The sequence below is a fragment of the Amia ocellicauda genome, chromosome 3, assembly GCF_036373705.1.
Source record: "Amia ocellicauda isolate fAmiCal2 chromosome 3, fAmiCal2.hap1, whole genome shotgun sequence".
NCBI classification, from domain to species: domain Eukaryota; kingdom Metazoa; phylum Chordata; class Actinopteri; order Amiiformes; family Amiidae; genus Amia; species Amia ocellicauda.
Window position 1 is genome coordinate 48,524,178 of NC_089852.1, and position 26,558 is coordinate 48,550,735.

At 38.8% G+C, this 26,558-nt stretch overlaps 2 protein-coding genes across 6 annotated transcripts in view; one reads left to right on the top strand and one right to left on the bottom strand.

The window, feature by feature from the left end:
* The window catches only part of c4 (complement component 4), a 32,247-nt gene extending 25,305 nt beyond the window's left edge, over positions 1 to 6,942 (top strand). Inside the window, exons 31-41 of the mRNA XM_066699800.1 lie at positions 543 to 602; positions 1,129 to 1,222; positions 2,155 to 2,329; positions 2,870 to 2,957; positions 3,249 to 3,323; positions 3,631 to 3,733; positions 3,972 to 4,061; positions 4,537 to 4,629; positions 4,714 to 4,797; positions 4,966 to 5,110; positions 6,519 to 6,942. Coding sequence (XP_066555897.1) covers positions 543 to 602; positions 1,129 to 1,222; positions 2,155 to 2,329; positions 2,870 to 2,957; positions 3,249 to 3,323; positions 3,631 to 3,733; positions 3,972 to 4,061; positions 4,537 to 4,629; positions 4,714 to 4,797; positions 4,966 to 5,110; positions 6,519 to 6,663 — 1,152 coding nt within the window. The 3' untranslated portion in view covers positions 6,664 to 6,942. The remainder of the gene's footprint in view (positions 1 to 542; positions 603 to 1,128; positions 1,223 to 2,154; positions 2,330 to 2,869; positions 2,958 to 3,248; positions 3,324 to 3,630; positions 3,734 to 3,971; positions 4,062 to 4,536; positions 4,630 to 4,713; positions 4,798 to 4,965; positions 5,111 to 6,518) is intronic.
* Positions 6,943 to 7,552: 610 nt separating this feature from the next.
* LOC136746926 (tripartite motif-containing protein 3) overlaps positions 7,553 to 26,558 on the bottom strand; it is a 48,355-nt gene continuing 29,349 nt past the window's right edge. For 4 of the 5 annotated variants that reach the window (XM_066699804.1, XM_066699803.1, XM_066699801.1 and 1 more), the window contains exons 3-13: positions 24,697 to 24,937; positions 23,270 to 23,421; positions 22,617 to 22,797; positions 20,811 to 21,540; positions 20,494 to 20,597; positions 20,044 to 20,211; positions 19,411 to 19,579; positions 16,180 to 16,239; positions 15,383 to 15,453; positions 14,960 to 15,100; positions 7,553 to 13,730 (exon numbers count right to left, since the gene is read on the bottom strand). In XM_066699804.1, coding sequence (XP_066555901.1) covers positions 13,578 to 13,730; positions 14,960 to 15,100; positions 15,383 to 15,453; positions 16,180 to 16,239; positions 19,411 to 19,579; positions 20,044 to 20,211; positions 20,494 to 20,597; positions 20,811 to 21,540; positions 22,617 to 22,797; positions 23,270 to 23,421; positions 24,697 to 24,937 — 2,170 coding nt within the window. In that variant the 3' untranslated portion in view covers positions 7,553 to 13,577. The remainder of the gene's footprint in view (positions 13,731 to 14,959; positions 15,101 to 15,382; positions 15,454 to 16,179; positions 16,240 to 19,410; positions 19,580 to 20,043; positions 20,212 to 20,493; positions 20,598 to 20,810; positions 21,541 to 22,616; positions 22,798 to 23,269; positions 23,422 to 24,696; positions 24,938 to 26,558) is intronic. The other variant, XM_066699805.1, reaches the window with a different exon arrangement.

A 26,558-nucleotide genomic window follows, 5' to 3' on the forward strand; every position in this document is an offset into this window, starting at 1 on the left:
AAATTATGTAGCTCAACACAGTGACAACATACATTCTGACATTTCAGAATAACAGTTTGGGATCAGCATTTCTGATGAGTCCTTGAACAATATATATTTTTTAAAACCCAACTGTTACCCATGTAAGTCATTGTGGAAGATTCAGTAGATTCATAATATTTAATTTAAATCAAACCAGTTCAGTTACTACTTTGTAAACATAAGTCAGTGTTTTTATATTTGTAAAATAAACCCCCACAAAAGTGTAAGTGCTCAGCCTTGGTCTTCAATAAATCCATGATTTCATCTATTTGGCTCTCTGTTGATTTCGTTTTCTCCTAGAATTTGTTTTGGGTTCCTAGGGAAATAGTCTACTTTCTCTTAAACAATGAGAGGTTTTCTCTTGGTATCTGTGTAATTCCCAACTGTATACACTTGAATAACAGTTAATGAATGTCATGTTTGAGACTTATAAATCAAGCCTAAGAAACTGGGTTTAGAAAAAAAGGTACATTTAGTTTTTTTCTAAATGGATGCATTCGTTTGTTTTATGTTGTGTGTAGGTTCGACCAGGTGAACAGATGGTCGTCAATATTGAAGGGAAGGGCAAAGGAACACTAACAGTAAGTGAACTCATTTTACCTTTAAGTTACATGGATGCCATTCTAAGAAATGTGTCAGAATAAATCAGGCTCTAGCAAAGACATCAATTGGAAACTGGGGGGAAAAAACTATTTCATTGATTTAGAATAATGCCACTTTACTCGCTAGTTTTTGATCAGTGACTGTACTCTGCAGCATTAAGTGATTGGGTTAATTTGTTTCTGGTTATTAGCTTTAAGGAATTAAATCATTTGTGTGTTTTGGTAGCAAAAGCACTTTTTAGTTGAATTGTCTGATGTTTCATATTGTTTTATTGTAATAATATTGTGCAGTTGTTATTGTTGTTTTTACATCTTGATTTCTAATCATCAGATCAGAAACCCTTTAGTTTTCCAAAGTAAAGAGTTCTGTTAGATGTAGCAATGTTTGTCTCACAATGTTGAGCTTTACCTTTGACAGAAAGTATGCATCTTGTTACACAGAAGTATTTTTGTATGCTAGAACTGTAGAATCTAAATGGTTGTTTTTATTTACTTTCTGGTACAGATTGTACAGACGTACCGGACTATGAAAGTGACAGACTCCGTATGTGATTATTATAAATTAGAAGTGAGCTTACAAGGAGAACTTGAATACAAATGTAAGTCTGTTTGATTTTTTTAAAATTATTATATACCTCAAGAATTGTCTGCAAACAAGATTGAGCGTTTTCATACAAGGTAAGTTGCCTGATGTTCATATTGCTAGCCACTATTAGGATTATATTTGTGCAAGGTTATGGATCCAGTAAACATTGGGATAAGCTGAGACGTGATGAAAACCATGTAGATGGTGAAGATGTATGAATGTTGTTTAGTAGAGACAATGCTAATTTAAAAAATAATAATTGCAGTTCAGTTTGTGACTCTTCATTATTAATATAAGGCTGTAATGAAGGGTAACAATATGGAAGGTAGAAAATTCTGATAAATGTATCTGTGGACTGACCTGGATATCCACACTGTGCAATAGCAGAAATGTTTCCTAACACTGCTGCTTTCAACATGAATATTCCAAAGCAATTTAAAGATCAAAAAGACAAACATAATACATTTGCAATTGATTATCAGTTTAAAGTATACACGTGATTGTAAGATAAGCTTTAACCCATTAAAAAAAAAATGTATCATTATGAATAATAAAAACAAGCACAATAGTTTGTCTCCTTACAGCCGAAATTGTAAGTGTAATTCCTCAGAAAAAAAGTTCAGTGAAATATTTTATTACAATAACAATCATTTTTTGTAGTTCAATCTGACTATACATGCAGAGTTGTAGGTGCAGTGAACACTTATGCTATACTGTTCTGCTGCTGATTCACTGCGATTAAGGAATTGCTAGCATCTGGAGAGTAAGAGAGCAGGTGGCGTCCTCATGTCTGCAAACATACTTGTTGCTCTTTATTGTTAGATTAGTAGTTCAGATTTCCAATTAATTTGTAGTAATTTGTTCATTTGTAAGATGGTAATATATATTTTAAGACTAATTACATCAATGCTGTTGTAAATGTCCTTTTTAATATTGAAATTACAGCGAGTTTTGACTATGAGGATGACCTGGGAGACTATTATAACTACGATTACGAGAGTCCTTCAGCAGACGAGCCCATGAGCAGGATTGAGTGGTTTGATCTGCGGACGAGGAGAAAGAGACAGGCAGTTGGCTCCAGTGAAAAGGAGAGTTCTCTCCTGTATACCGTGTGTGTGAGGTACACAAATCTCCGCCACCGCGCACCCTGAGGCCTGTGGAGAAATCGCAAGCCAGCGTACCATTCGTATGGCTCTCTCCACGGTGTAAAAGAGTGCATCTAGTGCATAGACATTTTCATATTTTTAAATCTGTATTTGTTCTAGACTAAATTTAAAGGTATATCATCCTCAAAAAGCATTGATTATCAATATGGCCTCTCTAATTATGTGCTATGCATACAAATGCTCCCAGGCTATGAATCTTCATTTGATAATTACACAAATGTTTGGGATGCATCATGGGTCAAAGTCACCCACTTCACTAAAGCTGGGTTAATAACTTTTATTTATTTATGCTGAAATCGAAAAAATCACAATTTTGTATACATTTAAAAAAAAGCCTGGTAAGACCTTAATATTTTATCATGCTGTGAGAGAGGAATTCTAGCCAATAAATGTTTATTTTGAGGGATTTGTGTCTGACTTTAAAGGATATCCTTTAAAGCTTTTGGAGGATATGTTTAAATGACCTTCATTATTTTTATTTGAATGTTGTAAAGCACGAATGGGCTGAATGCTACTGGAATGGCCATAGTTGATATTTCACTTCTGAGTGGATTGGAGCCAAACATACAGGATCTTGAGGAGGTAAGTAATAAGCATATTGCAATTTCACTTTTAAATTATGTCAAAGCAGGTTACTTACCTAGTTCTGCCATCTTCTGAAAAGTTCTTCATTTTTAAATCTCATATTTATCTCTTGTATACATTTTGGCATTTCAACACAGTTTGCTAGGTGATGTATATATTTTTTACATGTTGCTATTTTCATGTAGGTTTGATCTTCTTAACAATCAACTTTTAGCCAAATTGGGATAGCTGAATATTGTTTGTATGTTTTATTGCTCTTGCTAAAATCTATGTTTGTTTTCATCTCAGAGGGTGAAGTCCACAGACAAGTACATTGACCGTTACGATTTGGGAGCAGGGAAACTGTTTCTGTATTTTTACGAGGTAGGACACCTTTGCAAACTCACAACTCGCTGATTTGAACTCGTATAGCGTCCGCTGCAGCACATTTATTTCACTCGGAACGAGCCGTGGTTTTGTGGCTAAAAGTAATTGACACCTGTTACTGAATGACCCCTGATTGTGGACAGTTCTAAGTTCAAACCAGCAGATCCACCTTCACATTACTTTATTTTTCTCTCTCAGCCTGATAATTCCCTATTTTTTTTAAGTTTCAGTTCTGAAATAAAAGTTGAATAATTATAATTTTTGTGGTGTCATTTTAATGACGGTTATTGTTTCTGTCTAATAGATCACAAATATCAATGAATGTGTGTCATTCGGGGCAAAACAGATTGCTCCAATTGGCATGGTACAGCCTGCTAATGCTGTCATCTATGATTACTATAACCCAGGTAAGATTATATTAACCCATCAGTACTGGAAATAGATATATCATGGCCTTATGAGCTTCTGCCCAATTATTTTCATGCTCATGTACATTTCAAACTTTTCTATGTTTGTTACAAATCTCTAGAAACTGATTAAATAAGTTAATAATGTAACTTTGTAAGAATCCAATGTGTTTGAGTCTTAATAGTGATTTAATTTTCAGAATTAGAAGGCTGTAATTGGTTTCTTTGTTATTTTCAGAGAGGAGATGCAACATTTTTTACAGCGCACCCAAGCAAAGTAATATGGTCTCAAAACTGTGCAGTGAAGACGTGTGTGTCTGTGCTGAAGGTATATTTCACCCTACTTCTTAACATACTGAATATGCATTTTGATAGACTCCTTCCTAGCCCAGATCTCAGCATCATTGAAGCTATATTAGTGTGGAACACTATTCTACAAGTTTATGCTTTTTTTGTGTGCTCCTAGAAGTTCAGAGGTTTTGAAGGAAATTGATAAAATACTCTGTTAATCTATGTATATTGTTTATCAGTTAGCACATTTTAATAAGAGCCTTCTTTCTAACAGAAGTGTATTTACATAGAAAACTATTGTAGTTTTCTTATGCAGCAGAGTAAAAAAATAAATCTTAGGCTTTGCACAACGTGGTGTATGGTTATCCATGTGGCTCTCTACATATGTATGCTTTCATTGATTAATCTATCGAGTCATGGTGTCTGATTTAAACGCAATGAAGTGTTCATATCTCCATATTGTAATTTGCCTTTTAAAAAGTGTTCTCTTTCTCTTATTCTTCATCTTTAAGGTCGCTGCCCCAAAATAAAATCAACGTTTAGTAAGATGATGACCGACAACACCCGCTTCAGTTTTGCCTGCTTCTCTCCTATTGTGGATTATGGTGAGGCAATCATCAAGATTTCTGGGTTACCATCTAATTCCTAACGTCTTATTGTCTGTAATGCTGTTACATCTTTTGAAACAGCGTACGTTATCAAGGTGCTCAACACAACTCAAGATGGAGTCTTTGATTACTATGCTGTGGACGTTACCCAAACACTGCACATTAGTAAGTATTACTGGCTTCCACTTCTTGATCTGTTACTAATTGATAGCATTTGAAGACTCTACATCTTTAACTTTTTACAAATGGAAGAAATGGTATTGTCTCTTGTTTCTAAAGGCTTTCTGCTGTAATTATGGTCTAATGTTATGTATTGTAATTTTTGTTTGACAGGTAAGGATGAAGCACTCCTAACAGGGAACACTTTCCGCTCCCTAATAAAACGACAGTCCTGTGAGTTTTCAATGAAACCGGATAAGAAGTATCTAGTGATGGGAAAAGACTTCAGTAGTACAGATACTACCGATTCTAAAGGAAAGTAAGTACACACCCATCCAAACTCTTTCTAAGCTTCAGATTCCAACAAAAAAATATATATATATATATGAGAGAGAGAGAGTTCTGTATCTTTTTTGTTTGTTTACAATCTCCTGTTATGTAGTTGTCTTTATGTAGTGTTACAGGTATGTCTACATTTCGGGAAACTACAGCAACTGAATTCAATATGCATGGTTTAGGTCACTTATTGTAATTTAATAAATGTTGTGTTTTATTATATGTAGGGGTGGGTGATCTGACTATTTAATATCGTGATCAATCTTGAAGACGTCCACGATCTACTTTTCAAGCGAATCATAGAGATCGCGATCTTTCATGTCCTCATAATAATGTTAAAACTATAACGACTGCCTACTAGATGGCTGTGCTGATTGGTCAAATTATACCACGTGTCTCAATCATGTGTCTTTCATGCGTGGTGACGTATTAGACAAAAAATTCAACATGAACTAGCAGCACGGCGATGAGGAGTTGGTGCCAAAAAAATACTTGACATCAGTTGTGTGGCAGTGGTTTGGCTATGCACAGTCAGACATTTCTCAGAGAAAAGTTATCTGTAAACTTTGTCGGGTAACGGTTGGCTCTTCCGGAGGTAATTCGACAAATCTTTTCAACCACCTGAAAAGGAAGCATCCGAAGGAACATGCCGAGAGTGTTTCACTCAGGTCGGTACAACCCCACTCATCTGTATCTTATGAGGTCCCGAAGGAAACAGTTATCACTGACTGACACATTAGAGCAGTCGAAAACATACGACAAAAGCAGCAAACGATGGAAAGAGGTGACGGAGGCGGTCACATTCTACTTATATCATTTATATCATTATCTATTGGCTGTGATTGCCACTTGAAGTTGTAATCAATTGTTTATTTTTTCAGAATTTGAAAAGTGCACACCTTTGTGTTTATATTTTATTACTGCAATTTCTGAGTACTTTAAGATCTTGTGTTATTTAATGTTTATCTATTGACTGCTGATCACAACTTTAACATTTAAAATAAAGTTAAACTCAGGCCATTTAATGACCATTTTGACAACTGATTCTTTAATTAATGTTTTTAAATTGTACAAATAGATAAATCCATAGGCTTGTTCCATTCTAGATATTCTCTCTAGTATATCTAAAAATTGGGAAGATCGTGATTCAGATCGTGTATCTTGATTATATGTTATAAGACCGTGATATGATTTTTTGGGAAGATCGCCCACCCCTAATTATATGTATAAGACAGGCCCAGATTAAAGCAAAACTATTTGAAAATCTAAAGCGTACCTGTAAGTTATCTAAATTGACTGAAGGGGAAGGGTGGAGGTTATAGCATACAGCATTGTGATACATTATGAATTAGACGTGTGTTCAATGGATATATTTATCGGATTTGTTACAGCATACAGTACTTCCTCAATCACGAGGTGTGGGTCGAGCAGATTCCTGAAGAGACAAAATGCCGGGCAACGCGAAGCCGGAAAGCATGCAAACTGCTCCACGACTTCATGCAGAATTACGGACTGGAGCAATGTGCTTTAAAGTAAAAGGGCGATAACAAGCAAAACTTTAAATCAATACATGTTTTTTCCAGATGTATAGAATTAGGAGTTGGCTAACATAAAAAGGAACTTTAGGTCTTAAGCCAGTGCCATTTAATTTATGGAGTGTGGCTTCAGTTACACTGGACTGTTGGAGTGAATTAAAAGATATTTGCTGGCTAAAGGAAAAAAGTACATGTATAAAATCAATATTGACTACTGAATTAGCATGGAGAAAACTGTAAAGACTTCAATTGATTGAATTAAAGTTATGACGGGAGAACATTTCACTGCTACTCCATCAGTAATTCTGTGATCTTCAATTCTTCATTTAAACAAGCAGGTTTCTCTCTCAATTATTCTGAAATTCAAGTGTCCCAAGGTTGCTATGGCGATATAACCGCAATATTTTGGTTAATATAAGCCTTTATGCGGCGACTGCAAGCTAAAATGCCCAATCTGTAACACAGCAGGATTGTGGCTTTGGTTAACAGTGCATTAAAATTAAGCACCTTATTCAGAAAGAATATAGTGTATTGAGATTCCTTAAGACTGGATCCCAGCTTTTGGGGAAAGGTATAGTGGTGAAGTAATATGTTATGGCTGGTGGGTTTTCTGGATCTCAGTTGCAGTGCAGTCCAGATGAAGAAATGAGACACGGGCTGAGATTAAATAAAAACTTGGACCCACCCACTAGTAGAAAACTACAAACCTGCATTTGTGGAGTACTGTTGTTCAGATTGCTATTAGCAGATGGGTCAAAGTATTGATCCAGCCCATGGTTTAAAAGGCCTTGCTGATACCAAATGAAAGTGTGTCCAAAAACAAACGGGAGAACAGTACACATTGCACCCATGTTTAATAGATAAACCCATTTAATCTCATTTCATTTGTGTTTAAAACATTTTTTTTTTTTTTTTTTCCCCATAACATCATTTTTTTTTAGTAAAAGGAGTAAATTATTCAGTGTTACAGCGACATTAGGCTACTAAAACAACAGACCAGTACTGGTCTCTATAGCTATACCATCTGGATTCTACAGCTACTCTATGGCTGTGGGTGAGATACATACAAACCCTAGTGTACTGTATACATTCATTCAGTCATTGGAGGAACTGGCATCGAGGGTGACCATATGACTTCACGATGAAAAAGGGAAAGTATTTTTGTTTTGTTTTGTTTTGTTTTATTTATTTGTCTTACCAGGATGCAAAATGTTTCTTATCCCTTCAAAGCATAATGCAACTAGAGGCCTTTTAGCATGTTTAGCCAAGGTATTCTGGAATGTGAATTTGAAAACAATCTTCTGAAAATAAAATCAAAAATCAAAATTGCAAAATCACTCTTTCCTCAAAGTGAAAGTACATGCTGGCTCAAACAAACTCTTTAGAAGTTTACATTTTTGCAGTATTTCGAGAACAGATGCCTCCTCTAAAAACTATGTGGGGGCATGAGTGCAAATTCAACTAAAGTGCCAAACACTGTATGAAGATCCTATAACCCTGCACAGATAATTCTAGTTACAGAGTAATCAGTTCATGAAATACTTTTAAGGAAACCTAAATGTCTGCCCACTATCTTAGCTTTTTACTTATTGCTACCTAGTTTAATAATGTACGCAGGGTCTCCAAACTAGCTTTCTCCTAACGGGTACACAGAGACCCTAAATGTATGCTGTACTGGAAATTTAGTTGTCAGGATTATCAATAGAATTGGAAGCTATGGCATCAGTATAAACAACACAGTTACTTCATCTTACCATAGCTGCCGAGCAGAAAAATCTGTAAGGCTGGGAAGAGATAATCATAGGTGCTCTTATATTTCATGGAAACTTCCACAGATTTTGTTTGCCATGTGAATAACAGATCGTATGTGTTATGTATTAGGACCCATCCACATTCTGGCTTTTACACAAAACTATATCTGACACTTTTTTTTTTTTTTTCATTTAAGTTCTCTCCCTCGTTCTCTGTCCAAAGAAGTCCTAAGCCAAATTGTACCCTGCAGAGTAAATGTTCCCCAGGCCCCTTCCTCATTCACCCCAGTCATGTAATTACTGCAGAGGCATCTGTGTAAGTATTCTTGCCTAAAGCAGGTTTTTGTGAACATGGAGGTTGTTCGTTTCGAATGGCTGTGGGACAGTGACCTAACTTGTTGCAGTAGCTGTAGAATACCCACACACTACAGGAAAGTCTCTATTGAGGCATAACCCTGACAGAGAGCACAAAACAATGTTGGGACTTGCATACAAACAAAAGGAGGTCAAAGGATTCATCGCAAAAAGGTACCCGATAAATGAGAAACACATACAAGTACACACACACACACACTGTAATCTTGACCCAAGCTGTCTTCCACTTTACTCTTAACAAATCACCTCCTGAATTAAACTGTATTCACTCTCATCAGTCCTAACAGATCGGGAATCCTTTGAGGTTCTTGTCTACTGAAGCAAGAGGTTAACATTTTTCTTCCTCCCTGTGGGATAGTAATTTGAATTATAACTTCAGTCTTAAAAAGTTCAGTGGAAACGGTTTGATCCCAATGAACCACTACTAGGAGTTTACTAATATTATTATTCTGGTTAGTCTCTACAATCCATGAATTCCAAGGAATAGTTTTGTACGAGTGGGGTTTAAATTTTCAGATATTTGACGTGAAATTTCCGTGCATAAATGTTCCATGGTTGCTTTGATAGCTCACACATTCAGTTAACAAATAATGAACAACTAACTGTTACACTACTAAAGGATTTGGTGATGTTTTGAAATTATTCCTCTGGTTTTAAAATCCATGAGAAGGGAGAAGAGCAAATCTCAACCTTTTTCTTCACTCAGGTCATGTAGAACACAGGGGCTTCATTATCGCTAGTTCTTCTTTAGACAATACCTTCATCCAGGGGGGTCAGACTCCAGTCCTGGATGGTCTGCAGTTTTTTGTTCCAGTCTAGCTATTGGTTCCTTAATTGATCTAAATAAATTATTAACTAAATGAAGTTCACACTGCTCTCCAGACTGAACTGTTGTGTGGGGACAATCTTTTGCACAATTAACCTATTTTAATTGATCAACTGTAAAACTACAATATGAAAGCCTTAGATAAATAAATTAATTGTAGGAGCACAAACTAACAGACACGTGGCCCTACAGGACTGGAGTCACACCCCTGCATTTAGCTAAATGGCATAGTACCCTCAGACCCACCACACATCAACATTCGGTTTTGTTACATTACAAATTTATACAAATGTGTACCTTGCAGACGCACTTACTTACAAACTGCAAATCCCTCAGAGCTAGTCTGTCCATGTTACCAGAGAAGAACGCATTCTCAGACTGGCCTCCTGAATCAAAGTACTATATACCATTCCACTGTGCAACTGTCATGGCTTTTCACCGTCAACAGGAAGACCTGCCCACGTCAGACTTATGTACATCTTATGAAAAGAATATGTACGAGAAGCAGACCTGCCTTGGGAGCCATGCACATCTTCTTTTGTGTATCGATCACTACAAACTGTTTCATTTCGAACAGCGTACGCATGAAGTCCTTTCTGACTCGACTCATGACTCATATTGCTTAGTTTAAACAATAACTTAAAAACAAAAACAAATACTCTCTCCTGATTATCCTCCTCTTAGGAGTATGATGTATCAGTTCATTAGGTGGTTTAATCACCTGTCACACTCAGTTATGTGTAGCTCCACTGATTGCTTCAGCATTCGTTTTTGGTTTGCAACAGGCCTTCAGAGAAGCGGAGTCAAGATGCTTGAAAGGAATACTGTGTGTTGGCAAAAAAAAAGCACCCTGGATCCAAGGTATGTGACCACTAGCCCTGACACTTGACCAGAATTGACACTGAATTCTGTACCAAATAAAGGAAATCAGTATGTTACACACAACAGGAAAACAAGCAGCACCTGGCATGAAGTAACATTTACATCATTGCTGTTAAAGTAGAGAGAAGCTATCACTGCTTAGTTTTGTTTTTGTCTATTTAAGCAGGGCTGCAGTTTTAGATCATTACCTATTGCCCGGTTTAGATTTTTACCATTTTACTGGTGTGCCAGAAGTAATTCTCCTCCAGCTTTGTGTTCTTCATTATTTCAGTTAATTGTGGAATGACAGGTTGCTGTCAAAGACCGTTTCTATGGCAAACAAGGACACTGGCTCCCAAAGCAATAATCCACCTGATTGAAATTATAGATAGGACCGTTATCAAGGCTTTAATACTCAAAGTAAATGGTAATAATCTAATTCTCATAGAAAAGACTTAAAAATAACTCTAGGCAGGTTATATGTGTTGAATCACATGGCTGATGACATTAAAGAGAATATTTCCATCATCCATCTTTTATTTGTAAAGTAAAAACTATCCCAGCTTCTAGAAATTTCTGTGGTCCTTTATGGCAAATGTCATTGCATATGAGATTACAATTGATCTGAACACCTGTCCTGTATTCTAAATTGATGTAGCGATGAAATTTAGCTACATTAATTGAAGTTGTACTGAAATTCTAAGCAACAAAATGGCCTTGGAGAAAAAAAAATGATGAAAACCAATCCAAATGATTGTTTGAAATGTATTGACAATGTACTAGTGTAACTGAACCAATGGAGTAAGCAGAAGTGCATTACTGAATTTGGGGTTGTACAAAAAGCATTGGTCCAAGACATTACTGAGCATTTGTGAATGTATGGCTTTATGGATTTTTCTGCATTTACATTGTGTGTGGAGCTCAAAATACAAACATAATGGTTAGGATATGACAGGGTGGGATAGCAAGACATGGGGGTGTGGGATTTATTCCTTTTTGTCTGTAATTTTTAATTGGCAAAGCAGACATGCTACCACTAACATACTCCAGATCAAATCGACTCAATAACGCAGGTGTCTTTATTGATTGTTTCATTTTTTATTTTGAATAAATACGAATGAGAAGGCTAATTTAAGAGAATGGATACGGCGTTCCCTTAAAATACATTCATTTCTACAGCCAAACATGCAAATTTTGTATTTACACTCGGACAGGAATGCTACATGAACCGAGCCTAGAGAAAAATAAAATAACTTGGCAGCATCAAGAACGAGTGTCCTAAATCCAGTGTTATTTTATCTACATGCTGCAGTAATGTACAAAGAAAGCCTACAAAAATACAGCTAAATGGAGCTATCCGTTTAATACAATGCAAGTGTCCAAGGAATGTGGAATTTAAATATTAGCTTAACATGGAATATTCTGTGGTAAATTAAACCACTTGATCTTACTTATAGCGCTCAACTAACTGAACTTCAAACCTATAGTATTCAATTCCTTCAGAGATCTTACCTCAGTTGTAAAGTGACAGGAATACATCCAGTAAGTATTTGTCAGTAGCTGCATGACAAAATCATATTAGTCTTTACATTCAAGTGCTACACTCTAACACAGAATTAACAAAGCACCTGTATGAAAAGCAAGATGTAATGTTACATTACAGAGATGCTGGTAGGATGTGTTAAATACTGGCAAATAAATTGCATTGATTTTACTTCCGTTAAACTAAACAAAACAAATATTCTGATACAAAAAAAAGTGTTGCTAGATAGTTGCTAGTGAATCCCAGATGTAGTAATTCTTAGGTCACAAATAAGAGATATGCAATAGGTTAGTTTCAACTTGCATGTGGGGCCTAGTGTTGTTTGCCATGGAAACTGACAGTATAAAACTGAGGACTCAGAAGGCAGGGCTGATACAAAAAGCCATCCATGTCAAATGCTGTACATGATGTTTTTGCAAAACAAACGGTTCAATTTAGAAAAATAACTTTCATAAGATAAACGCATGTAGAAAAAAATAAAAATAAATTAAGAACCAAAAAATCTCCAACTTAATCCTTTTTTTTTTTCCTTTTTTTTTTTCTTTTTTTAAAAAAAAAACCCTCTGTGAATCTTTGTGCTGTTAACATTTGCAATAAATACTGTAGCAATCTCCTCAAAGTTTTCAAAGCTGGCCTGGGTTGAGCTTTGCAGCCCAGAAAAAAAAGCATGCCTCACACACTAGGATTGGTGTCAAAAATGTTCACCTGACTGAGTTACTAAAAGGTATTTCGGAGAGTCTTTAAACCATGGATGTGAAGAAGAATTAGTGAAATATTTCATATACAGTATATATATAAATACATATATATATATATATAATTATACAACAAAAGTAAATGCACAGATGGTATTAGAATATTATGTGAAATGATTGACTTTTTGTTGTTCTTTTTGTTTTTAAAGATGAAATAGATTTTTTTCCTTGAACAGATATATAGAAAGACAAAATTCTGCTTCTTCATTCGACTCGTTTGACATTCCTGAATAGCTTGCGAGTTGCCTTTCGTTCTCCTACATCTGTTATACCTGGAAAAGCTACCAATAAATAAGCATTCCTTCTCTCCGTGGTTGCTCTGATAAGCTACAACTTCATGCATTTGGAAACACTGCAGCGCCCCCACTGTCCAACCCGTTTCTTTTTCCTACAGAAATGTTTAATCGGTTTTGCTTTGTTTCTTTGTTTCCACACATCAACAAGTGTGGTTGGGAAAAAGGAAGGAAAAAAAAAGGGAGGGGTGGGGAATAAATATCTACACGTTGAACTTTTGTCCTTCAAATATCCTGATATACATAATTGTTTTCTTGTTTTTTTTTTTTCTTTTAAATACAACGGAAGTATGAATTATTGAGTTGGCATGGTTTAAATTTCACACACCCTTAGTAGAAAAACACAAATAGCAGATTTTTTGTTTGTTTGTTTTCCTCTTCTTACTGTCCGGTGAGAGTTGACGTTCTACGGCTCTGAATCACTGATGTGCAAAGAAACAGAAAACAAAAATGTACCCTGTACATTTCACGTGTCTTCAGTCAGTGCTCGTTTGTCTGCTGCTTTTTTTTTTTACTGCAGGTACCGGTAGACTTTGAAGCAATGGTTCCCGGAATCTGCTACTACAACGTGTCCGTCAGAGGTCAGCGCTAGGCCCTGGGGTCCGTACAGGGGGTCTGCTGTAGTGTTAATGTAGGACAGGAATGACCCTGAGCTGTCAAACACCTGAAAGAGACCCCACACATCACAGTGAGTACAGTCTGCCAAGAGAAACTGGGTAATTAGCCGAAATCAGAACAGACGCAACCAAGTTTAACTTTGAGGATGGACCACTTGCATTTCTGTGGGTTTTAGATGTACCTTTTAATTAGCAACTGATTTATACCTGTAAGTGATAGCAGCTTTGACTTATTCTCCAAGTAAGTAGTTAAATTAATTAAATAAAGCTGGAAAGAAAAATAGCAGACTCTGTGGTCCTTGAGGCCTTGATTTGCCCATCTCGATTCAAACGATACATACAGTGCCTTGCAAAAGTATTCAGACCCCTGACCAATTATCTCATATTACTAGCTAACATAGTACCACCTGAAAGCATGAGGGTGACCCCTGCTGCCATGTGGGAAAAGGTTTTGTGGTCATATGGTACTTATTCAGTAATGGCTTATTTTTTGCCATCCTCCCATACAGGCCAGTGTTATGTAGAGCTCTTGATATGGTTGACTGGTGCACCATTTCTCCACTCCCAGCAACTGAACTATGTAGCTCCTTCAAAGGGAGTGTTGGCCTCGCTGCGGCTTCTCTCACAAGTTTTCTTGTGTGAGCGCCGAGTTTTGAGGGGCGGCCTTTTTTTTTGGCAGCGCCGGGGTGGTGTGATGCAGCTTCCACTTCCTGATAATCGATCCAACTGTGCTCACTGGAATATCAAAGCACGTGGATATTTTGTACCCTTTTCCTAATCTATGTATTTTACTTTCTCTTTAACTCCTATACAATGCTCTTTGGTCTTAGTTTCCCTTCAGATCCACAGCCTGAGCAATGATCCTTCAACAGTGGGGTTTTAATCCAGAAAATGTGACAAACTGTAATGGTTCACAGGTGGAGGCCAATGGAAAGGTAACTGTGTCCTCGTTAGGGCATTTTCTTTCATCTGTGTCAACTGGGAGCTTCCACAGCACAGGAGTTGAATACCTTACCAGAATTGATTTTGAGTACTAGTGTTTTAAAATAAAATATCAAACAGAACTATATTTCAATGTACCATTTCTAATTCAGTAATATGAAAGAATTAGTCAGGGGTCTGAATACTTTTGCAAGGCACTGTATACACACACACTCATTGGCTTTGGATATGCATTGTCTTTTCCTCCTTTACCAAAGGCACTGCTTGCTGTGCTTTAGAACCATGCATTTGAGACACTCTAAACTGATCTAACTAACTCCAAACCGAAGCTCACCTGTATTCGACTGTTTCCCCAGTCTGCTACAATGATGTTACCGTTCGCGTCAACGGCAACGCCCGTCGGAGCATTGAACTGGCCATTCCCCTCTCCGTGAGAGCCAAACTTGAACAGGAACTCCCCGTCCGCACTGTAAACCTGACAAAATGAAGACATCTTTTGAGTCATCCAACATCCTGCTGAATGGACGATATCCTCTGACACGGGATGATCAAGGCTGCTAGGACATCATTTATATAAAGCTTATAATTCTGTGCTTTCTGCAGGTCTCTTCTCTTGCTTCATTAACATTGTGCTACTTTGATAACGAGTTCAATAAAACAGTTTAGTGAATAGAATGTTAGGTTTTGTAGGGACAATTTAGATAAGTCAACAGATCCTAATAATGTACTGTTATGTAAAAGAGTTTGTCTAACTTACCTTGACAGAATGATTGTGGAAGTCCGTCACCACAATTTCATTCTTGTTATTTACAGCAACGAAGTGGGGGCCTTGAGACACAAGGGGAAAGGATGAAGAGAGAGAGAGAGAGAGAGAGAGAGTGGGAAAATGCATGGTGATACCACATAAAATCAGAACTGCAAACTGTGCCCTGAGGTTGTTTCCACAGTGCAGTGATTCCATACCCTTGGAGACATTGTTTCAGGTAAACCTCTCTCCTTTATCTCAATGAAAGTAATTTACAACACCCCACAAAAATCAAAAGCATTTGGATTTTTGGGCACAGACTTAGCTTCTGTGACTAAGTGTGAACAGAGGATTAAATCATATGTTGAACATGTAAGTGTTCAACAGCATCAAAATGTGCCTTTTCTAAACTTTAATAAATGTGTTAATTTGTTTTGTTTTTACAAGTCTAAGACTGTGATTGGTCAACAAATTCCCTCAATCTTAAAGAGTCTTGAGGTATATACACTTTCAGCTGGTTTCATAGCACTACTCATGGACTACCCTAACCAAAATTGCATTGGATAGTCCAAGACTAGTGCTAATCAGAGGCTGTGAAACCGCCCCCTAGATTTAAAATAAAGACTATTCATGTTTCAGTTTTGAATGATAAGATTAGTATTACTTTCCCAATGATTGGTATATTAACATTTTGGTTGTTATGAGGAGTTAATGTATTCTTAAATCATACACCATGATATCAATGTAATTTACATAAAGACTTGTAAGAACGTAACACTGTTTTGGGAATGCAAGCACACGATACTTACTGAACACAGGGCCAGATTTACTAAGCTTTTGCTCCAGTGCAAAGTTTGCACCACTTTTTTCTAAAAGGAACAAAAAAAGGGTAAAGTCAGAAATGAAAAAATGACAACTGAAGAAAAAAAAAAATCCATTCTATGGGACTTTTCTGTTTTAACAACGGGAAAGGTTTGAAGCAGAGGACCAGAATAAGACCATGAAATGTCTGAAAATCAGATGACACATCAGGGTTAAGATCGGTTTAATCTATGAGCCATCTGTAGCCCACAATTGTTTAACAATTTTCCTGTAAAGATTAATTGAAGAATTATTTTGCATCTTATTAGTGTCTGTGGTCTTCTCTAACACCCTAAACCCGCTTATGAAATTCAGGAGATCAAAGGGCCGATGGGTGCCCTGCAAAGCCCCCAGTGAAGCAGTGACTCAGTTATGCAAGTGGTGTAGAAACATTGGAAGCAGCCAAGGCTTCAGGCAACAAAGTTCTCTCTCTCTCTCTCTCTCTCTCCCTCTCTGGTACCTATGCAGCAATATGCCAAATAGTTAGTAGCAAACGAACCCTGAGCAAGAATTGGCATCCTCTCAGGTTCCCAATCCACTGTACATTCACACACCGGCCCAGCATGCCCTGTAAATTGTTTGGCTCAATCCCTTGTTTTTCAATGTTAAAGTTCCCTATTCCATTCCAGTTTCAATTGAGGTTGAAAACGGCAAACAGATAAATAAATAAAAACACACATCAGTCATTGTAATAATTTTCAAATGCATGCGTCCCTTGAACAACCGTCCCCTTCAAGCCACATCCTCAGCTTCCAAACCCGTCTCAAGCTGAATTATATTACCAAGCATTACTGAAAGATCCCCAGAGACAGAACTAGGCCTGTTTCTCCTACCCTGCAACATACTGTGTCAGCTTTCCAGCAGGAGTTCAACTAAAAAAGGGAAAGAATGCGTGACTGGAAATCTTTTGACAGGGGCTGACCTAATCCCCATATTCCTCACAATATTCCAGTGGTTGTGCGTTTGCTTTTTGCTTCTTTGACCGGATTAGAGGACAACTACAGATCCCTAATCCTCCCATCTCAAGCGGGGCATGAGGCCGCAAAAATGTATTTCTGTTCAGAACTGAAGAGGAAACAGAAGTAAAAAGAGGAAACTGCACATAAGAAAATAGAGAAAGAAAGAAATACCATGATGACACAAACAGGTGATGGCTGATCATGTTCTCCCTGTAATATTATAAGACTTCTTAACCATGCACTGGAACATAAGGATCTGTAAATCTGGCCCATTTCTCCGGTTTTCTTTTTTTTTTTTTTTGGGTGGGGGAGTGAAATGAGTAAACTTTTGTAAAAGTAGGTCATCACATGTTCTTTGAATAGGTGCCACCGACTTGATTAAAATTACATTTAATTATACACTCACCTAAAGGATTATTAGGAACACCTGTTCAATTTCTCATTAATGCAATTATCTAACCAACCAATCACATGGCAGTTGCTTCAATGCATTTAGGGGTGTGGTCCTGGTCAAGACAATCTCCTGAACTCCAAACTGAATGTCTGAATGGGAAAGAAAGGTGATTTAAGCAATTTTGAGCGTGGCATGGTTGTTGGTGCCAGATGGGCCGGTCTGAGTATTTCACAATCTGCTCAGTTACTGGGATTTTCGCGCACAACCATTTCTAGGGTTTACAAAGAATGGTGTGAAAAGGGAAAAACATCCAGTATGCGGCAGTCCTGTGGGGGTCTAAAATGCCTTGTTGATGCTAGAGGTCAGAGGAGAATGGGCCGACTGATTCAAGCTGATAGAAGAGCAACTTTGACTGAAATAACCACTCATTACAACCGAGGTATGCAGCAAAGCATTTGTGAAGCCACAACACGTACAACCTTGAGGCGGATGGGCTACAACAGCAGAAGACCCCACCGGGTACCACTCATCTCCACTACAAATAGGAAAATGAGGCTACAATTTGCACAAGCTCACCAACATTGGACAGTTGAAGACTGGAAAAATGTTGCCTGGTCTGATGAGTCTCGATTTCTGTTGAGACATTCAGATGGTAGAGTCAGAATTTGGCGTAAACAGAATGAGAACATGGATCCATCATGCCTTGTTACCACTGTGCAGGCTGGTGGTGGTGGTGTAATGGTGTGGGGGATGTTTTCTTGGCACACTTTAGGCCCCTTAGTGCCAATTGGGCATTGTTTAAATGCCACGGCCTACCTGAGCATTGTTTCTGACCATGTCCATCCCATTATGACCACCATGTACCCATTCTCTGATGGCTACTTCCAGCAGGATAATGCACCATGTCACAAAGGTCGAATAATTTCAAATTGGTTTCTTGAACATGACAATGAGTTCACTGTACTAAACTGGCCCCCACAGTCACCAGATCTCAACCCAATAGAGCATCTTTGGGATGTGGTGGAATGGGAGCTTCGTGCCCTGGATGTGCATCCCACAAATCTCCATCAACTGCAAGATGCTATCCTATCAATATGGGCCAACATTTCTAAAGAATGCTTTCAGCACCTTGTTGAATCAATGCCACGTAGAATTAAGGCAGTTCTGAAGGCGAAAGGGTGTCAAACACAGTATTAGTATGGTGTTCCTAATAATCCTTTAGGTGAGTGTATATTGTTGGGGGAAATGTTCACTTTTTCCACATGAGTATGAAGATTATTTACAAATGACCTTTTAAAACAACACCACACTACATAGGCAAGGTGTTTTCATAGGAAGTTGGAATGGAGACTGCATTTGTTAGAAAAACACTGTAGTTGTTACAACAGTCATCTTTAGAAGGTATTTAAATATATCTGAATATGTAAAAAAGTCTGTTAGAAATTCAAATATTTTCAAGCTTAAGCTATGCAAACCATTTGCAAGTAAAATTATATCACAGATTAAAACTACAGCCTCAAATAAAACCAAAACAAAAACGCTGGTTGAAATTTAGCCCATTGTGAAATATTACCTGGATATAGATGCAGATGGACTTCAATGCACCAAACCCAGTCCAAACAGTGCTTTATAAATACAGATTATATATTTTCACAGCTTAGGCAATGGGACATCTTCACACGGTGCAAAAATATATTTTTACTTTTCACCCATCTTAACACCATAACACAATTACTATATTGCACATTTAAAAGGCCATCCATTTTCCAAAGCGAAATATAATCACCAGATGAACCCCTAGAGCTCATTATGCGTGTCCAGTGTACCTGCAAATTGCCTGTCTGAAGTCCCCCGTGCTCCAAATTTAGTCACCAGCTTGCCATTCGACTGGAAGATGAAAACACAGCAGGCTTTGTTGTCTACAGCAATGATGTGTCCATTGCGATCCACAGCTACGCCTTTGGGCCCCATTAGACGACCAGCTCCAATTTTATTCTGAAACCAAGAATAATTGTGCATTAGAAAACATGACTTTCGTCCGAGTGCTTCACAATAATGCTTCCACCGGACCTAAAATTAGCTGCAGTGCATTGTGGGCTGACGTGCATCTCAGAAGCCATTCAGCCAAGTACAATTTGAATACCGTTAAATTTGTAATAGTGGGTCAGAAAAGGAATTTAATAAGAGAACTCATCAGTATAATGCCATTCAATCTTTAAAAGTTTACAGACCAGAAACAATGCAGACATCAATTTGCCAGCTATGATAATATCAAAGTGATTCTATGAGAAAACTGTGAAAACAAGAAATTAGTTTGTTACCCTTACAAGCACCAGCACCAGATTTAACCAACATTACACAGTCTGGAAATGGAAAAAAAAAAAAATAATAATAATAATTTCAGTGTTCAATCCAGAACCATTACAAATATTCAGTATGTCCAACCCACACAGCCTCACCTTGAACTTTCCATCGGAGGAGAAAATGCTGACCCATCTGTTGTCATAATCGGCCACGATGATGTCACCATTCATGTCGACAGTGACGCCAGTGGGGCGCTGGAGCTGACCAGGAGAGCGACCTCTTACCCCAAACCTCAGTTTGAACTGCCCATCGTTTGAGAACACCTATTTTGAAAGAAAAAAACAATTAAGATTAAGACATTTCATTTTCAGCGACTATTCTTCCGATTTTTTTTGCCTGCTATTTTGATGCTGAGAAAGTGAAAGTGATTAAAGTGTGCCAGAACATGGCCGACCACCAGACCACCACCACATTAATTCACTTTTAATTTTGTAATTATTATATTGGATCAGTAGGACAATAAATATGTCTTGTGTTTAACAGCCTGTCCCCAGTGGAATGAAGACCTGAGATCCAAAACGCATACATAGTGAAAACATGCTCACCTGGATGCACTGGTTGTTACTGTCAGCCACCACAATTCTACCATTGCTGGACGCAGAGATACCTTGCAGATTAGTAAACTCTCCTTTCTCCCGGCCTCGTGTTCCTGTGACACACACACACAACAAGAGCTGTTTAGCATACAGATGAGGGCCTAGATTTCTTGTCTGTCGATCAACCTGGCTTGGTGCCATTTATTACATAACCTATACAGCTCATATTAAAATCCAAAAAGCAAGTAGCACATAAAAAACTGCCGCATGTAAGATGGTAAACCTAACTATCACTTACGTCTCTCCTCCCAGTCTCAGCGACTCACCCACTCTGTAGATCATCTCGTCCTCAATGGGGTTCTCTTTCTTCTTGCCTGTGCTGTACATGCTGGAGGGGCGGCGCACTGCCTTCTGCCGCACGTGTCCCCCTCCTCCGCTTGGCGACTTCACCCTCCGCTTGACATCGTCGGGGGACTGGGGCACATCGGAGGGCTTGACGGCCCTGAGGCGGAAGGGGCTGCCCCGCACGGGCTGGTCGTAGAGGGTGAGCGAGAAGGAGAACTCCCCCTCGGAGCGAAGGGTGTATCCCACCTCATAGGTGCCGTTCTTGTTGTCCGCCACCTCCGCCTCTGTGTAGCCTCCGTCCGGGGCGATGATCTCGGCGCGCAGATTGGCGTTGCCCGTCTTTACCAGCTCCCCTTCCTTGTCCTTGGAAGTGACGGTAACCGAAGTGTGCTGGCCCACTAGGGCGTGCCGCAGCCCCTCCCCGGTGGCCACGCTCATGTGGCCCACCGCACTGGTGGTCAGCAGCACCCCCAGGTTCTGGATGGAACGCCGCAGCCCCTCCGTCTCCACCAGGCAGTCCAGGTGGGCATTCTCGTGCGGGTGCTCAGGGAAGTCGTGCCTGGCCAGGGCGCTGACCCTCTCGCTCATCTGCTTGCGCACCAGGAGCACCTCCGTGGCGCTGCCGTGGCTCAGGGCCTGCTCTGTGAAGCTGCAGCTGCTTTGGATGTGTTCCTTGCCCTGTAATAGGGAGGCCAGCTGGGCCTGAAGCACCTGAGGAGAGGAGGGCATGAAGAGAAACAAAGGAACAAAAGAAAAGAAACTAAATTGTTGTCAACAACAAAAATAGTAGCAGCAGCAGCAAAAGCTTCACAGAATTAACCCCCAGGGTGAGCCAACCATTGTGCACTGAAATACAGAAACCTCAGGCTGTCATGTCATGTGTCAAAGCTTGAAAAGAATAACTAACATTGACACAAAAAACACAGCGTGGCAGCAAAAGGAGTCTCTAGCCCATGTTGCACCATTTTGTCATAATGGTTACTGCAAAGTGTACATTGATAGGAGTGCTGTGATGCCCCACACAGGTTCAAAGTAAAATTTCACATATAACCAAGTTTACAAAAGAAGAGGCCATTCCACCCATCGTGGATGTGACATGGGAGCCATCAAGGAGAAAGGAACACACTGACATGACTGACGTGCTCAAATTAGTTGGTACCCTTACAGCTCATTGAAATAATACTTCATTCCTCCTGAAAAGTGAGGAAATTAAAAGCTATTGCATCATGTATACTTGCATGCCTTTGGTATGTCATGTAATAAAGCAAAGAAGCTGTGAAAAGAGATAAATTATTATTCATTCTACAAAGATATTCTAAAATGGCCTTGACACATTTGTTGGTACCCCTTAGAAAAAATGAGAATAAATTATTGGATTATAGTGATATTCCAAACTAATTTGTTTCTTTAATTAGTATCACGTCTGCAATCTTGTAACCAGTCATTCAGCCTATTTAAATGGAGGAAAGTAGTCACTGTGCCATTTGGTATCATTGTGTGCACCACACTGAACATGCACCAGAGAAAGCAAAGGAGAGAGTTGTCTGAGCAGATCAGAAAGAAATTAATAGACAAGCATGGTAAAGGTAAAGTCAGTTTCAAGTTATTTCAATGGAAATTGTGCATTCTTAGTTCTTTTGTGGAGGGGTACCAACAAATTTCAGCACGTCTGTATATATAGATATGCGAGAGAAGAGAAACAGTAAGGCGGCTGAAAACAGCTAGAGACTGGAGGACTGCGAGACAACCCAACATAGGACACAGCGAGGGAGGGAGAGCTGACTGACCTTCTGCTTGGTGCTGCAGATGCTCTCGAGGTCCGTGATGAGGGCGGTCTTACGCAGGTGGAGGGCGCGCTCCAGCTCCTCAAAGGTACTGCTGATCTCACTCACCGCCTCGTTCTTGCGCTCGGTCAGCTGCTTGGAGATCTCATTCACCAGTTCAATGGCGGCGGTCAATTGGGGCAGCCTGGGAGGAGTATAGGAAGAAGAATGAGCCGAGGGACAAGATGGTGCTCGACTGTGAACCAAAATACCAACAACCCATCTCTCAACAGAATAATAATGAAACAAAAAGCTTCATGATCATTCCTTCGAATCCTCTTAAATGACCCATTGGCCCATTGGTTTCTGTCAACCAATACCTTCAGAATTAACTTATAATATTTACATATTGCTTATTATTCAACTTCATAAACCCCATGTGAACCCTTAAAAGACTTTAACCCAGCTGTCAGGTGCACATTTCCAAAAAATCTGAGTTTGAAAGCACCAATATGAACATGCAAACATTGTAAAGTAATACCACTCATTAGATCTTAGATTAGCATACAATAAATGTAATCACCTACATAAACAAATGCATGCACGCAAATCAGAATGCAGTAATAACTCAAATCCCTGGGAGTTTAAATCTTTCAGAGTCACATTAAATAAGACACCTGTTGCGAATGGCATCCAGCTGGTTCTTGAGCGCTGCCTTGTGCTGTTCTAGAACGTCCCGCAGCGGAACGGTGACGTGTTCTCTGTGTTCGCCCTCTGTGCACTCCAGACACATGGCCGTCTCGCACGACTCGCAGTAGAACTCCATCACCTAAAGGGGAGGCAGAGAACATGGAGCTTTGGCTCTCAATCCATTTTATTTCAGTCCTGGGATCTTCACCCTTTGTGCAGTTTACTCAAAACTGACCCCTGAATGTGTATGGACAAACAGATCCATAATCCCCACAGAAACACACACAGATATTCAAACAGATATTACAATTACAATTTTGAAGGAGAGCCTCATTCTTAAAAGGTCTTGTAGATGTCTATGGTTATCTTGACTCATTCAACCAATAACCGGATTCATTATCCAATGTTGGCTTTAAAGAGTATAAGACTCATTCAGCATTGCACAAGTGGACTTTATCCTCTCTTGGAATGATACCAGAGTATGCACCGGACGTGGCGCATGTACACTCATTCTCTCATGTAGTCAGAGCTGTTTAGCTGTAATGTAAGCTGGACAAATACCTTGACTCGTGATCTTTCTATATACAAACAAGAGCTCATTCTAAACATGTTATCTGCCTGCAATGGAAACCAATTGGATACAGCTATTCATTTTCTCCTAGAGACTTTATGCCAAGATCATGTTAGAAGAGCCTTCCTTAGCCCAGTCCCACAAATCTGATTAAAAAGCAGAAAGTTTTTGTTATGAACCACATATCCTAAGCTACACTATCTTACACTGTGATCAAAGTGTCAGACACCCACTACATAATGCATCTTAGTTTGCTACGAGCTACTGTGCTGGGATTTCTTATTTCTTTTTTTTTTTTCACACTTTAACAGTTTTTTGTTGTTGTTTTACCTTCGGTTAAAAAATAATTCCTCTGCATCCTCAAAGCTGATGCATTCAATTCTATAGTATTTTAGTTTTGTTTATGCGTTTTCTGACAACTTTACACTATCAGCAGGAACCTCATTTAAGGAAGGTCAAAAGTGAATACAAACCTACAATGTTCCTCCTAATTCTATATTATTATTATTATACTGTACTGAAACATGTATGTACACAAACAGCATGTAAAATAAGCAGATGGTTACAAAGCAATTTCTCAATTGTGTCACTAACTATTTGATTTAAAATGATCATAATAAACACCTCTGCCCTTCAAAAGATGAACACCCACATGGCCAATGCAGCTTCCCACCACGATGCCATGTCTAAGGTCCACCAATCAAAAACTGTCATGTTTGTGTCTCCTATGCTTTGTGCTTGCTGTTGTGCTTCATACATACTGACTCTAAGTTAAGTTATAACATGATAGCGTTTGCCCCCTACCCTACCTTACCCCACCCCCTTCAGCAGCAGTGGCAGTACCTTGCCCTCGTGGTTGGGGCAGGACAGTGGCTTGCCAGCCGCGGCGGCGCTCACAGACTCCAGCACACTGCAGGCCTCGGGCCGGGCACACTCGGGGTCCCGCTGTAGCACCTCCATCAAGTTGGTGATGAAGAAGTTGTTCTGCAAAGCAGCAACGCCCTTCTCCGGCAGGATGGAGGTCTGCCGACACACTGGGCAGGACAGAGTCAGAGACTGGGGCGGGATGTAGTTCTGGAGACACCTGGAGGAGGATGGACAGAGAAAAGGGGTTGCTCTCCAGTAGAGAGAGATTTTAAGTGTGTCCCTGTACAATAACACTTTCAAAATGCTTTCATATTCTACCTCAAATCAACCAATCAGAATGCAAGAACAAGGCATTTTGTTTTCAGCAATAATTCTGAGCTTGAAAGCAGATTCAACTGGTGTCAGAACATCTCATTGAGATGCAAGACACTTTCTTGCCAAGACAATTTCACAGTGTTTCTCAGTGAAGCAGAGCTTTTTAATCGCTCACCTGGAGTACCCTCATCTCCTTTGGTTTCCACGTCACACCATATAAATACATATATAGAGATTTCAGAAAGATTAGGTCATTAAATGTTAGGTTATTCACAAATATCTATATTTCCATTTAAAGAGTATATCTACATCTTTATTTATATCTGTCTATATAAACAGACACAGACAAACACAAAAGGTGGTTATGAGCCTAATGCAGCACACAACACCATACCAGAATTGATTGCTTTGGCAGCTAATAATCCTTTGTTTTTGAAACAAACACTAGAAGATGCTTAATACGCTCCTAAAAAGGAAACTCCTTATGTTTGTCTCTAAAGAGCCTTTAATTGGATCATCTGCACATTGACAGCATCCTTCATTTAACTTTGCGAGGAAGCCTTTGAATACAGCTGTGCGCGGCTGATGTGAGTGCTCTTGTCATATGGGTGAATCAGAGCAGTTGAAATAGCTGCAGGCGTCAAATCTCTTTGTGTTTTCAACAATGCCTCGCCATGCTCGAAATGGTTTACCGACGATGTCACCGTGACCAGGGGCCACAATTGCAATGCAGCATCATAGGTAAAAGTAGAATATCCCCTTTACAATTTCTGTGCGGTGAAATCAATTCTTATTAGTGGGGTACGTATTATTATTGTATTGTCCTTGATGTTATTTTTACAATCAAACTTTACAATAACAGACACCAATTCCTAAAGAATAAATGTACAAATTCACCTCAGGCAGTGCATCTGAGCCCTGATGTTAATCACATATATAACATGTCCATTTCTATGTGTTTTACAGCTCTCTGTACAACCAAAGAAAGAGGAACCTATGGGTGTAGAGGAAGTATAGAAATCCTAAAACCGGTAGTTACATTTTTGTTTTTTTATTGCTGTACAATATCAATACAGTGGTAAATCTATATGGGTCATATTTACATAGTTGCAGTGTGTCTAAAAACAGCACACATGAATATTTATTTTTAAAGCAAAAAAATTCAAGTCTTGAATCAGATTTGGCATAGAGTTGATGTGGTATCTTTTAAAAAAAACATAATGCAGGCATCTTCTTTCAAGTTTGTTTAAGCATTCATAGAAGTTCACCGATATTAACTGCATCCCCCTAAAATGTTCCAAAACACATAAATAACTAACACATTAGATTACGGTATACAAGTTACATTTAAAAATTCTTGACAAGCAATGTCTTAACAATGCTCTCTCTTGCAATAACCTCCTTCTATATGGATATTATTAACACAAGGAACCCAGATATAAACCCAGATGTAAGTTTAGGAGGTCATTATACGTTTATACATACCTGTCAACACATACCCTTGTAGAAAAAGGAGACTCTTA